The sequence below is a fragment of the Amphibalanus amphitrite genome, unplaced genomic scaffold (assembly GCF_019059575.1).
Source record: "Amphibalanus amphitrite isolate SeventyFive unplaced genomic scaffold, NRLGWU_Aamphi_draft 000392F_arrow, whole genome shotgun sequence".
In the NCBI taxonomy this organism is placed as follows: Eukaryota; Metazoa; Arthropoda; class Thecostraca; order Balanomorpha; family Balanidae; genus Amphibalanus; species Amphibalanus amphitrite.
In genome coordinates, this window is record NW_024881886.1 from 510,801 (window position 1) to 524,428 (window position 13,628).

Below are 13,628 nucleotides of genomic sequence, written 5' to 3' on the forward strand. Positions count from 1 at the left end.
GACATTATTCTACCTACGATCAACTCACTGATTGTATAAACGTCTCTCTAATCAGCTCACACTCCGAGAAAACACGCATCAATTTATAATTTTTGTGTGGCGTTGTTCGCGTTTAGTTCTGACATCGTATGAATAAAACACGCTGTTTGTTAAATGTTAGTTTAACTCCTACGTTGTGTTCACGTCTACTTCTGTCCAAAGCTAACTCTAAACTTTTCAATATTTTAGATGAGTAGTGAATACGCGAGAACATACGAGGTGGGTGGTTACATAAAAATTGGATCTACAATGTGATACGTTCAGAAACGCAGGAAAAACGCGCACAAAAAAAAAGAAAGAGAAAAAGGCGCACCTGTCACCGACTACTCTAACTACATGCTTTTTTAGGTAATCTCAGACAAATTTAACAGTTAAACAAAGTACCTACTGCATATCTACATATTAAACTAACTACAATAATATGGTCGCACAATCCGCAACGTGGCACATTAGCATGAATAAATCACGATACATGATCATTTGCGCGATATTAGTAAAATTGCTGCGAGTGGCAGCCACGCCACCATTTCTACTGGCCATAACTACACCAAACCTGGATAACATGATTATTTTCGGGATTATATCACTTCCATAACACAAAACGTGATGGAAGATCAGAGAGCCTTGCGCATACACACGTCACTGACAAGATGCTTAACTACAATAAAGAAACCACTCGTACCTTCTGCTGGCCTTAGGTTAGACAATACTGCAATTCGTTGGGTGTTTTTGAGACCCTCCTGGTGTGACCGGTCGTCATATGGGGCTCAACTCGATGTTGTCGTTGCTGCTGCACTGTACGGCTGCCCAAGCCAGCTCACATGAGTACTGAGCAGCCCAGTATTTCCATGGTGCGACCTTCGGCCGAACCCTTCCGGTCACCGTCACTGCTGCTCCACCAATCACCGCTCTCTGAGCCGTGACCCCGCCGTGACCCCGCCCGGGTCAAGGTCAGCCAGCTGTCTGCCGGCCGCCTTACAGGACTCCGATGGAGTCGCGACGATACTTGGGAAGACGGTCGGCGCCCGTGTCTTTGTCCATCGAGGCCTTCTTGCTGATGAGCGCCCGGGTTTTGTCGGTGACCTCGGCAGTTCGCAGCGTGATGCCGAAAATGTCCTCGTGGTAGTGGTTGGAATCCTGCAGGGGATGAGGCTCAGTCAAATGGCGTAAGAGCGCTGAATCCACACGACCGGGGCAGGGCCTCGTCTAAGAAATTTTCACTGGGGGGGGGGGGGGGGGGCAGAGACTGAAGGAGCCAAACCTAGGGTACCCCCAAATCCTGTTTTCTCACCGGATTTAGGCCACTTGTTTTTCGTCACAGCCCTGAGAACATGATTTTTTTTAACAAAAGAAAACAAAACAAAAACAAAAATAGACGATCTGCGCCATACCGTAACCCTCGCCCGCATGCATAGCAGAAGGGTGCGGGGGGGGGGGTCGAACGGACTCCTCTCGGTTTTTCGCAAATAAGTCGCGCAAAAAGCGACCGATCGCGACACAACTTTCAGTACCCTCGCGTTTATCAATTTCACACCAACTCTGAAACTTTCATGACCCTGACCCAAATGACCTTTGACCTGTGAGTTACTTTTCGAGACCAGGTTTAGCCGGAAACGCAATTCGGCCTACGTCGGCTCGCATTAGCCGAGCGTTTGCAGTCTTTTCGTGGTTTCAAGCGTTTAAACATGGAATATGATGTTGCCCCCATGCATTAGGGTGGGTGTCAAGGTCTCCGAAAGGTCAGGTCAGGTCATTGACCTTTGATGACCTCGGTTCACTTTTTCGAGTTTAACACGCTTTTAGACTAGTTTTTGGAGCTGATTTCGAATTTAGCAGCCATTTGAACAATTACGAAGAAGTTTTGGTGCCTTCGCAACATGTTACGAAGCTGTCAGAGGTGTTTGCCACCTACTACGAATACCCGGCAAAATCCTTACTGGTTGATCTGACCTGATCTGACCCGACCTGACCTTAACCCACGAGCCGCTGGGGGGGGGGGCATAAAGTTGCCCCCCTTTACGTTTGGTAAAATATCTCCGAAACCTGATGAGCTACGAACGTGAAACTTGTCATAGCTTCAAATGAATACCTAGGCAATGTTTGAGGAAAGTTTGGTGGTTGTAGCACCTAAGATGACGTCACAGTGACGTCATGAAGTTTTGTCGTTTTCTGATATGGACCGTTTCTGATGACGCTGAGCATGAAACTCAACTGTAAATGAACTAGACAGCACCTGCTGTCATCCTAAAACATCTAACTACACTTCCATCTAGTTTCTGACCAATAATTGGCCCTTTATATTCGGTCCCATATATCTGCTGTATCGTGAGGAATATGAGAGTCGCAAATCTATAATTTCACTTATGACGTCACTGTGACGTCATTTCAAATGGGATCGACACCAAATTTGGACACAACCTCGGCTAGGTATTCAGGGAGATGTGTGCAAAGTTTCGCTTCTCTATCTCTTCGCGTTGCGACGATATCGTCGCAGAAGTAAAGGGGGGGCAACTATATGCCCCCCCCCCCAGCGGCCGGCGGGTGGCGCGGAGGCCCAGCGGCCGCCGGGTTAATGCATGGAGACATTATCTATTATCATAACTAACATGGTATTCGTGATCAGCACCCCGAAAAACTCATAACAGCCACCCTTTACGACGTTCTAACAGGTTCCGATTTCCCCGACTTTTGGGTCATTGACCTGACCTGGAAGGTCAACTGATGACTAAGGATCTTGAAATTGGGTATCATCGTTTTCCTCTCGTCACGGGCAACACGGTCGTTTGTTCCGCGAAGTTCTAGCTCGATCAGGGGCGAAACGGCAAGGGGGTCTAACGGACCTCCCCCCCCTTATACGTTCGCGACTGGAAAAACACCAATACCGGCGAGGGTTAACATTAGTGTGCTACCCCTTCACATTGACCCACCAGACAGTGATAACATAGGTACTATCCGTGTTGGGCGTTTCATTGAGTTTGTATGTTTGTGGGGGGGGGGGGGCAAACACGAGCTGGGTTGCTGGCCAGCTGCCATTTTATGATTTGCTACTCGGCGCTCTCTGGGCCCTGTTTCACGGCACGCCCCTTCACTTCGCTTCAGCGCGCTTCACTGAAGCGGTGAGGTAAACGGAACCTCCGATGTTAAGGTATGACCTCATCACAAAACAACAGCGTGTTGTATTATATTGCTTGCAGTATTGCTTCGCATTGAGATATGTCGCAGAATACAAACATAAAATGTAACAGTCATATTCCTGATTTCAATGCGAAACAATACCTACTGCAAGCAATATAATACAGCGTGCTAGCGTTTAGTGATGACGTCTTACCTTAGCATCGGAGGTTCCGTTTAACTCGCCGCTTCAGTGAAGCGCGCTGAAGCGGAGTGAAGCGGCGTGCCGTGAAACAGGGCACAGCTCTGAAAATCACAAAACCCTATCTTTTCCCATAGCCATGAACACTGAACAGTTATTGAACGAATCATTTCATGTTTCTCGTTAAATCCATGTAAGATCCCTAACAAAAACGTATTGCGGAGAAGGTAATTTTGTGAGAAGTTAACGTTTTGACTGGGGGGGGGGGGGCAAATGTTGGCCACTGGGGGGCAATCCGCTCCACTGGGGGAGGCAATTGCCCCCCCAGTTAACATGTTAGACGAGGCCCTGGACCAGGGACGAATCAAAGCGGGACCGTGACTTCCATTTTCAAGATTAGAACAAGCAAAGATGCATGTAGAAATTTTACCGTTGGTGCTTACTTTACTTCACCATTTACGATTAAATAAACAATTCTAAAATGCCGTTTTTCAACAAGATAAAATCTAGTGTAACAATTCAACCAAAATAGTCCGCAGCCATCGGCGTTTGAGCACGTACCCTCATCTTCTCCATGTACAGTTTAGCCTGTTCTGGCTCCATGCCAGCCTTGGTGTAAAGCATCTTCTCCAGTGTCAGGTAGACGTCGTGGGCCATGGTGCAGTCACCACAGACGTAGATGTGGCCGTTGGGGTTCGTCAGGCACTCCAGCACGTCCTCGTGCTGCTCCATCAGCTGATCCTGCACGTACGTCTGTGAGAGGAGAAGAAAAGGTGTTAGCTGGGCTCCACGAGGCATAGTGAATCATAGCAGCGACCAGAAGCCGTTGAAGACTGAAGTACTCTACTTACAGTTATATTCGATGATGTTAGAGGCTGGAAAATTTAATATTTTAGTATCTTCAAGGAATACACAATTCCTATCCCACCACATTTAATTTTCTTTCAAACTGCCATTTTAGATTCCTTGATATACCCGCCCTGTTAGCTTCCTATCTTTAACCACCATCCTAGCTTCCTATCTAGCCAGCATCCTAGCTGCCTATCCAGTAACTCCTAGCTTCCTATCTATCCCACCTTAGGCACGCCGGGCTGCCTGGAGAGGGCCAGGTGGCACTTGGTAAGCACCCCGTCCTGCATCATGCCCTTCTTCTCCTCGGCGTACAGATCCATGGCGCGGCTCCGGCCACCGAAGAACAGCGTCATCGGGCCGAACTTGGTGCCTTCTGGAGACGGGGGGGGAGGGGGGGAGGGGGATGAAGTGTACTGCCAGTCGGCAGACAACACCGACGTAAGGTAACTCGATAAACGTGATACGCTATGCAATATGCAACTTATTTTTACCTTTCAATTGGTTCGATAATCCGTCTTCATAACCCTCAAACCCGTCTTCCGTCTATCCGTCCCGTCTCCATGATTCCCGTCTCCCGTTTCATTTCACCTGTCTCTCGTCTCTCAGCCGTCTCCGTCTCCGTCTCTCGTGCACCACTCACCAGGCGCGCGTCTCTTCTCGTGGTGCCGCTGCTCCCAGAAGGAGCGGAACGGAGCTACGCCAGTGCCTGGTCCGATCATCATGATCGGGTCCGACTTGTTCTCTGGCATGTGGAACGACGGAGCGCTGAAAATAAATCGAAAATATGATGCCAAACGTTTACAACAGAAAACAATAATGCATAAAAATAATAGCGACAAACTGCATAGTGGGGAACGTTCCCGTGCGTCGGAGAGATAAAATGAGACTGACTCTGATATACGTGACTGCATATGTGTCCAGAAGTGAGGTTGGCTTACTTTCTGAAGTAGCAGATGATCCGCTCGCCCTCCTCGATTTCGTTGAGGTAGTTGGAGCACACACCGTAGTGAAGAGGGCCCTGGCCGCCTGTGAAAGAGATATTCACAGTTTGTGAGCACATTGCACACTGAATGTGTCCTTTGAACTATCAAATGTAGACGAAAGTTCAATAACCATTGAACTTTCGTCTTCATCAATGGTTTTTTTACTTATTCGATAGCATAGGTGCATGCAGTTTCTAATGTTTTTGTTCATAAATGAAATGCGAGCACGATGATAACCATTCACCCGAGCCAGCTGCCGAATAACAAAACACAAGCGACGAAATAATTCTGCGACAGTCGCGACATCTATTCTACTCCAAGTAGTTACATCTATCGTCGATAGGTGTCAGGACTGAGCACAGCTCTTACCCCGAGTGTGGTATTGCACGACGGCGACCGTCAGCTGCACCTCGTCCGGGCGGTAATCGGGGGCAGACGAGATACTGTACGCCCTGTCAACGATTCAGACAACACAAAATGACCCACAAGTTCGAATCATGCAGCCACCATAACGCTTCAGACGGCGCGTAGAGCGTAGCGAAGCTATAGGTATTGCGGTACAGTATAACTTCAGGCGTTTATCACTAACGCCATCTAGGAGCAGAGCTTTAAGCTCTCCAGCACGCCATGAGCCGTCGGCGTTTCGAGTGGCTGAGTCCACGAAACACGGTGCTAGGACAGCGAAAGCTGTAAATCGTTATATAAGAATATGCTTTGTTTCTCTACACCGTCGCTAAAATGTTTTTTATCTTATTCCTAGCTATAAGTATCGAACTAATGCTCCAATCGCATGAGTGTTTCTCATCACGGAAACGCCTCCATCCTCTGAGGCTGGTTGCTCTCACCTGGCCTGCATGAGCGGCAGGTTGCAGAGGATGAACGGTCCGTCGGCCTCGATCGACGGGAACTCTGCCAGCGTCTCGGCCAGGTTTGGCCAGTTGGTGAACTTCCACTCCTCGTACGCCTCGCCGTTCTGACGGAGATGGCGACAGGGTTAAACGAGGTCATATGCGGAAGTCAAGATAAAATAAAGTTACACTGGGGTTAATTGGGGAGACACGGGCTCAGCCCCGGGCCCGGTGACTCACTAGGGTGCCTGCCCAGACCAATGTCTCCCCCTATATCCTATCATCCTCTCGGTTCTGAAATGGTCCCATTGGACCGAAAGGGACTAACCCAACAAAACAAAAACAAAAATTGGGGAGATATCGGGTCGTTTAACAGTGGTCAAAACTCAAAACGACATGTTTTACATATATAGATAAAAGGATCAGCATGGTTAAAACTGGATTGAACCGATAGAGTGGACCAAAGGAATGTCTTTTTTTAACATATCATAACTTTGCATTTAATCAGTCAAACAAGCCTCTCGACGAAGTCTTGTAAATCAAAGTTACACAATTTCCAAGTTGCCTCGATCGGACTACTCACCGTGGCAAGCAGTTTGAGCTTAGTTTGCTCGTTCTCATCGGTGGCCATTGCGGCCATCATGCGCAGCATGTTGGGTGTGGGAGGCGTGGTGACATCCATGTACCAGGTCAGCATATCGGTGACAGTGGTACGAGGCAGACGCTGGTGCGCCTCCCAGCGCTTGTCCACGCCTGAGGGATAGCACAGGAGGTTAGAGGGTGGTGGTGAATGTTAGATGAACGGGTGAAATCATGGAGTTTGTGAGCTAGTGACAGGTGGGCCTGGATAATCACGTAGAATGAAAGCAATTTGTACCGTAAGCATTTTATATCTAATCCATATCAGCCTTGGTGGTTGGATTAGTAAACAAAGGCTTCGAAAAAAATTGCAAACTGCAAGAAAACGAACAGATACTACATATATCATAACACTTGTTTCCCTAATGTCAACACCTACAGCTAGCACTAGTAAACAATGGTTTCACAGACTCTCCTAGGCACCTTTATATTGCCTCCTAACCTACACAACACACCGCTACCTTCATCTCCACTTTCCAACTCACCGAGAGGCGTGGTGACCTTCCTCATGACCTGGAGCTCGACAGGTCCCTCTGGACAGCGGATCAGGCGCCGGCGGATCGCGTTCACAATCTCCTGGCGGTTTCTCGGGAATACCGCCAAGTGGTCGCCCGGCTTGAACTTGAGCTTCGACGGGTTGCCACCAGAAGTCACTGACACGTTGATGGTGCTGCGGCTATTAGGAGGGGAAGGGGGTAAAATGAAATTGAGTTGCGTATCTATTGAGTTAGGATAATGAATAACGCTAATTTTTCACATTTCATGTTATAAGTTACCGTATTCCACTTGTACATGTCCTCTGTGTTCTCTTATTCACAACACAAAATTCCCGTTATCATCTCTCACTTCCTTCCTATGATTTTTTTCTCCGTCTCGCTCTCCCTCTCTCCTCTATCTCTCCCCTCCCACTCTCCCTTCCAACCCTCCTTACCCGGTGTCCTTCTCGTGCACCATTCTCGCGTGTTTGGCCGTGCAGGAGATCAGCTGACGGCCGTGACAGCGGCCCAGGCCCGGCACCAAGTCATCAGCAGTGTGTGTCTGCATCAGACGCACTGCGTCCGGGCTGGCTGCCTTGTCCGAGTTGAGACGCTCCGTGGCACGGGCCATCACCGAGTCACTCTCCAGGCAGAAGGCGTCGCACGCGGCCTGAGGTGACGGGACGGGGCACGGGGAGTGGGTTTGTTGAGGCGTGTTTGACAGTAGGAGCTTTGGTACGGAGCTGTGGGCCGGGTCTAAAGATCAAATCGCAATAAGCAATATACAAAAACGATATGTACCTACCTAATACTCAGGTGAAATAGATGCATGGGGCGAATGTAACAAAAGGGTTCAAATGCTTGGAAAAAAGCTTGAAATCATACATAGCAAAAGGTGTAGAATCATACCGAAAAATAAATGTATGAGGCATCACTTTCCGATTCATCGAATAACCCACCTTGAAGACGTCGGCGGCCCACTCCTTGAAGCTCTGCTCCTGTCCGTTGAGTTCGTCTCCGCAGGCGACGGGCTCGATCCTCTCGCCGGAGAGGTGGCCCAGCAGGCTGTCCACATCCTTACCGAACTGGCAGTACTTGGGGTAGGCGCTCGAGCCCAGCGCGAACACGGCGAACCTGGGGAAAAGCGAGGATTACTGGGTGCAGGATGTAGTAGTAGGTCCTAGTAGGTCACTACATTGCCACTGTTTTCCTAAGAAATAATGTTCTATCAATAGCATGATCGAGAAAATAATGCGTAAAATATGATCGACTTCAAACCGAAGAGGACAAGTGCACAAGATACTGGTAAACTGAATGAATGTCATCAAATTCGCATTAAATAGTCACAAAAAGGTCAAAAACACCATAAAAGCTCCCCAAACAATCTTTTATAGACGTTGACACCGCCCAAAACTAAAAGACAGCGGCACTGCCACCCACGTCCACCCTCCAGTACCTGACGTTGGCCAGACTGCCGGCAGGCGCCTCACTGTAGACGGACGGCCAGCGCTGCCAGTCGCCGTTTTGTCCCGTGCGGTCCGGCGTGTTCGGCACGCTCATGTTCTGCACGGCCTTGGAGAGTGGCTCAGTGGCCGACATGCCCTTGGGAGTCGATTGGGAGCGGGCGAACTGACCCACCGGCACGATCCTGAGAGAGACGTGGGAAGGAGCAATAGCTGTCATTGCAGCAGAAAATGTCAACGGTAAGCCACTGAAAATTGAATGCCGATCGCAAAATTCGAAGTTGAAAAGAAAGTTATTGTTTTTAAATGATAGGTTGACAGGAGAAATACTATTGATTATTAAAGCAACTAGGAATAAGCAATATCTAAACTTGACATCATCACACTTCTAATGCAGGTTTTCCGTTTCAAGCCTCGACGACGCGTAGTGGCGTCTCACCTCTGCGCGGGGTTGAAGGGTTTCTTGATGTCCGGCACACTGTCCAGCGTGTTGGTGGACGACATCATCAGGTGGTACTCCTCTGCCATGTTTTGCTGTGGACGGTCAGAAACGCAGGTCAGGCTACCACTCACATACTAACTAGACAAAATGCACAAAAGTGAAAATATTTGAAACTAATAAATGTAGAGAAACAATAAAATTAACAAAACTGAAAGACGTGAATAAGCGATTAAAAAAAACAGAAAAATTATACGAAAAAGTCTATATAATAAATATCAAAGTTTATGTAGCAATAATTCCGTTTCAATATATCACGTGAACAGTGAACACCATACTCGGGATTAAACGTTAGGAGCTCACCGTATCGGTCCCAAATCATAGCAAAACACCTTTTATCAGTGACTACGCCACGTACCAGCGCCTTGAAAAAGGTCTCTCCGTTCTCCGGGGCGTCTCCGTTTCCGAATGTGGAGGTCACCACGAGCAGCAGGCCCTCGTGCTCCAGGTCAACGATGTCGTAGTCGTCCATACACATCACCTGTGGTGGCGGCACAGGTCAGCTCTGACAGCACACGCCAGCTCGACTCTCCGTGGGGACCAAAATAGATTGACTGTCATGAATACACTGTCACTTATATGTATACGTAAATGTCTCGCCAGGAAACATGTTAAAGCACAAAAACCAAACAAAATATATGCGGTCACAGCCTCTGTATACCGTAAAGTGGGGCTATTTGAGACAGTGGGGCTATTTGAGACAGTATTTAAAATCGCTATAAAATGAAGAGCGTTTGATTTTTATGTGATATTTTTGCTCAGGAAGATATAAAATCGAGCAGTAAATCGCCTGAGCAAAAATTAAGCATAAATTTCAAACGGTTTTTATTTTATAACAATTTTAAATACTGTCTCAAATAGCCCCACTGTCTCAAATAGCCCCACCTTACGGTACGTGACCAATGCTTTTTTTCGCAACACTATCGGATTTTTATCGGTCTTCATCTTCGACGCTCAATCTCCATCCATATTCATTTGTTAGGTAGTGACCACGGCGCCACCGATGCAACAACTCCCTGTACTCTATGCGTAAATAACGGATATCCGTACCGCTTCCGCGTATGTTTTGCATTTATACGCGTATAGTGTACATTCCTCGTATATTATGACATGTCCTTCAATTGCAGTCAATTTTACATCCTACAGCATAATCACTCGTATACCTATCTGCTGTCCTATATCGGCAGCCAACAGCCGATGCCAATGGCTCCGGAATAATGTATCCTTATCGGAAGTTGGCTTATGAGAAGTCAGATCTCCCTTCAGATCCATGGTATCGTAGCGACAAGCGAAAGAAGTCAGAGATCCAGTGCACCATCAATTTTTAAAAGAAGCGTCATTCTCATGAAGGATTAATGATCCTGGAATGTAAATCTTTCGTTCTGATATAACATAAACCATAAGCTACTTCAGACTCTTATGTCGGACGAGAGAAGCGTCAGCCTAAGTCGGTTACTCAGTTCGACGTAACCGCTGCCCTGTTCACATTTGTGGATAGAATTTGCATTTCTGCCGACGGCTTTTTTGCATAGGTATTCATGACCAGTGCAATGTGTAAAGCATGCAGTATGCACACTAAGCACGGTTTGTTGCGCAGACTCAGTGCTTAGCAGGAGTCCTATGGGGGACGGGTGATTTTACAAGGTCATACTGTGCACTTGTGTGCCGATAAACCGTCGCTACTCTCTCATAATTAATCATCATGGTCCGCTATTGGATATATTGGTCGGCACATTATCTTACATGAAATATTATCTGTTTTCACGACGGCTATCTGGTACACATTTGGTGCATATTTGGTCAAATTTGGTTCATCGTGTTTCTTAGAAGTGTTGCAGTTTGGGTTGCACAGTTGCTTATATAGGTATGCACTGCCTGCTTTTCAAATTATCAGACAACATTTTCGAGGAAAGAACTGAAATACATTCCTGACATAAAGATAATTGCTGTAAAAGGGATTTGGTGCAGATTAGGACAGGTCACATTTGGTGCATTCGCAAATAGTCCGTCGTGAAAACGGTTAGTAGGGGTAGAAATGTGGTGACTAAAATCATCTCGTGGACCAGCTGGTGAACCGTAGAAGCCACAAAGCTCCAGCGTCCATCCCATTGAGCCATAGAGGGGCGGATCGGAAACAAGTCTTGTGCGTGGGGCGGCAGAGTCCGAACTAATGTCATTGGCCAGATGGACAGCCCACGCTGGACGCTCTAACTCGATAGCTGAGAGGCCGGCAATCTGGTTAGCACGGCGGTGGAAAAACCTGTTACCTGTAAATGCTGAATGTCGACGAGACGGTCCCGTTCTGCGCGATATAAAACGGATGTGATTCGCGGTCTAGTGTGATGTTCAGACTGGAAGACGGTTGCACCGCGGACCATTCTACAGCTGAATTGTATTGGGAACCTAACGCACGCTGTTAGGATATTGCGAGGAGACAAAACGCTGAAACTATGCCGCCCTATCATAATCCTAAGATAATGGTTGAAATACATAAAATAAAAGAATAGTTCTACAGTTTTCTCGTCATTTTTCATAAACTTCCCGCAAAGCGCAAACAGCGATCTTGCCTAAAAGCACATAGATACTTAAAATCATTCGGTTTCACCGACTCACCTGGGCGTTGAAGGCGTGGCTGAAGACCTGGCCGAGCATGTTGGCGTACGTCTCTGACTTTCCCGTCTCCGTGGCGTACAGGATGGTGGCCTTGACACGGCGGGACAACGCCTCCCCGAACAGCTGAGACGCAAACTGGACAGCGCTGGAGGACGGGGGCAGTGTCAGTGTCAGTGTCACGGAGTCCGTGTCACATGGTGTTGACATGGTATTGCAAGGGTGGTGTTGCTGCCGAAATTACAATTCCATGGAAATGGAACTCGCGGGCGACTGTTCAATTGACCTGGTTTCAAGAAAAGTCGATCAGTCGGATTTCAACACAATCAACTGACATTCCATGCACCCAGCGCCCTTTCCACTCCCACCAGCTAGGACCCGGCAATCGGAAACCGACGGCGAATCTGACAGAGGGGCTTACCCCGCGATCTCCTTGAAATGGAACTTGCGCTGCTGCTTTCGCACCGCCTCGCTGCCATCACGCTTCTTCCAGTTGTGTGTCTTCCATGCTTGCACCTGTTCAGACGAAAAGTCGACCGGTGAGATCAATATGGCTTTGCAGACATGGGAGGCTAGAAGGATGTAGCATGACTCTCTAATTAGTTATGCATATAGTTTGCGACAGTTCCAAGAAGTTTTACGTTTCACTGCAGACAGAAACAATTTTAGAAACTAAGCCTGACAGGTAAGGCCTCCATAGCTGACAGACGTTATCAAGCAAAAGTCGCCATCGCCATAAAATTGCTGCTGAACTGCACAGTGCACAGCCTCCTTATGCCGTTTCAAATGATAACATTAGTGACCTTGAGGTGGGCGGTATGACGTTTAGCGTAAGATATCCAACATCTCCTACTCGTAAGTCATGCTGCAGTTCAGAAACACCAACGGCAAAAGCAGGGCCGATAATAGCGATCGCACCATAAGAGAAACTACAGTGGGACAGACAAACAAAGGAGTTGCGACTGTGACGCAGAAGGAACAAGCAAAGTACACCTTTTTTCATTGCGAGTCGGCATCTGTGCAGGTCATATAGACTTCTTACATTTAAGCCGGCAACAGGCGTGGTCTTTCGACATTTGCGCGCCTCTCATCGACACAACGCGCCTTCACGATAAGGGGCATTGAAAATAGGCAGTGTGCACAACTTCGACACTGTTCAGTGGATTTAGACATAGCACACTGAATATGACAACGTCCATCTGATATAGACGGGCGTGAATTAATTTTGACAAAGGTCTTTTAATTTCGTTTACGATTATATCAAACTTCATCGTATACATATAATCAATATGCATGAGTTGAGCGTTCATAATCGACATACCCATAACTGAATTTGGTTTGATTGTCCTCGCGGCCTGTCTCTACGGATATACGCAGATAATGAATTGTTATCACGTTCATAAAACACCATAGAATTGCTTTTTACACCTTTTTTCATTGCGAGTCGGCATCTGTGCAGGTCATATAGACTTCTTACATTTAAGCCGGCAACAGGCGTGGTCTTTCGACATTTGCGCGCCTCTCATCGACACAACGCGCCTTCACGATAAGGGGCATTGAAAATAGGCAGTGTGCACAACTTCGACACTGTTCAGTGGATTTAGACATAGCACACTGAATATGACAACGTCCATCTGATATAGACGGGCGTGAATTAATTTTGACAAAGGTCTTTTAATTTCGTTTACGATTATATCAAACTTCATCGTATACATATAATCAATATGCATGAGTTGAGCGTTCATAATCGACATACCCATAACTGAATTTGGTTTGATTGTCCTCGCGGCCTGTCTCTACGGATATACGCAGATAATGAATTGTTATCACGTTCATAAAACACCATAGAATTGCTTTTAAGTCTCATTGCACGATACAACACAATTTGGTTTCAATACAAGTAGAA

At 47.2% G+C, this 13,628-nt stretch overlaps 1 protein-coding gene across 2 annotated transcripts in view; it reads right to left on the reverse strand.

The window, feature by feature from the left end:
* Positions 1-527: 527 nt before the first annotated feature.
* The window catches only part of LOC122390346 (nitric oxide synthase-like protein), a 31,828-nt gene continuing 18,727 nt past the window's right edge, over positions 528-13,628 (reverse strand). For both annotated transcript variants that reach the window (XM_043383202.1, XM_043383203.1), the window contains 16 exons: positions 12,144-12,238; positions 11,726-11,870; positions 9,471-9,593; positions 9,053-9,147; positions 8,607-8,798; positions 8,110-8,284; positions 7,606-7,820; positions 7,160-7,350; positions 6,619-6,788; positions 6,033-6,160; positions 5,557-5,639; positions 5,143-5,230; positions 4,845-4,969; positions 4,429-4,577; positions 3,914-4,105; positions 528-1,176 (listed from right to left, as the gene is read on the reverse strand). In XM_043383202.1, the coding sequence (XP_043239137.1) occupies positions 1,015-1,176; positions 3,914-4,105; positions 4,429-4,577; positions 4,845-4,969; positions 5,143-5,230; positions 5,557-5,639; positions 6,033-6,160; positions 6,619-6,788; positions 7,160-7,350; positions 7,606-7,820; positions 8,110-8,284; positions 8,607-8,798; positions 9,053-9,147; positions 9,471-9,593; positions 11,726-11,870; positions 12,144-12,238 (2,328 nt within the window). In that variant the 3' untranslated portion in view covers positions 528-1,014. The remainder of the gene's footprint in view (positions 1,177-3,913; positions 4,106-4,428; positions 4,578-4,844; positions 4,970-5,142; positions 5,231-5,556; positions 5,640-6,032; positions 6,161-6,618; positions 6,789-7,159; positions 7,351-7,605; positions 7,821-8,109; positions 8,285-8,606; positions 8,799-9,052; positions 9,148-9,470; positions 9,594-11,725; positions 11,871-12,143; positions 12,239-13,628) is intronic.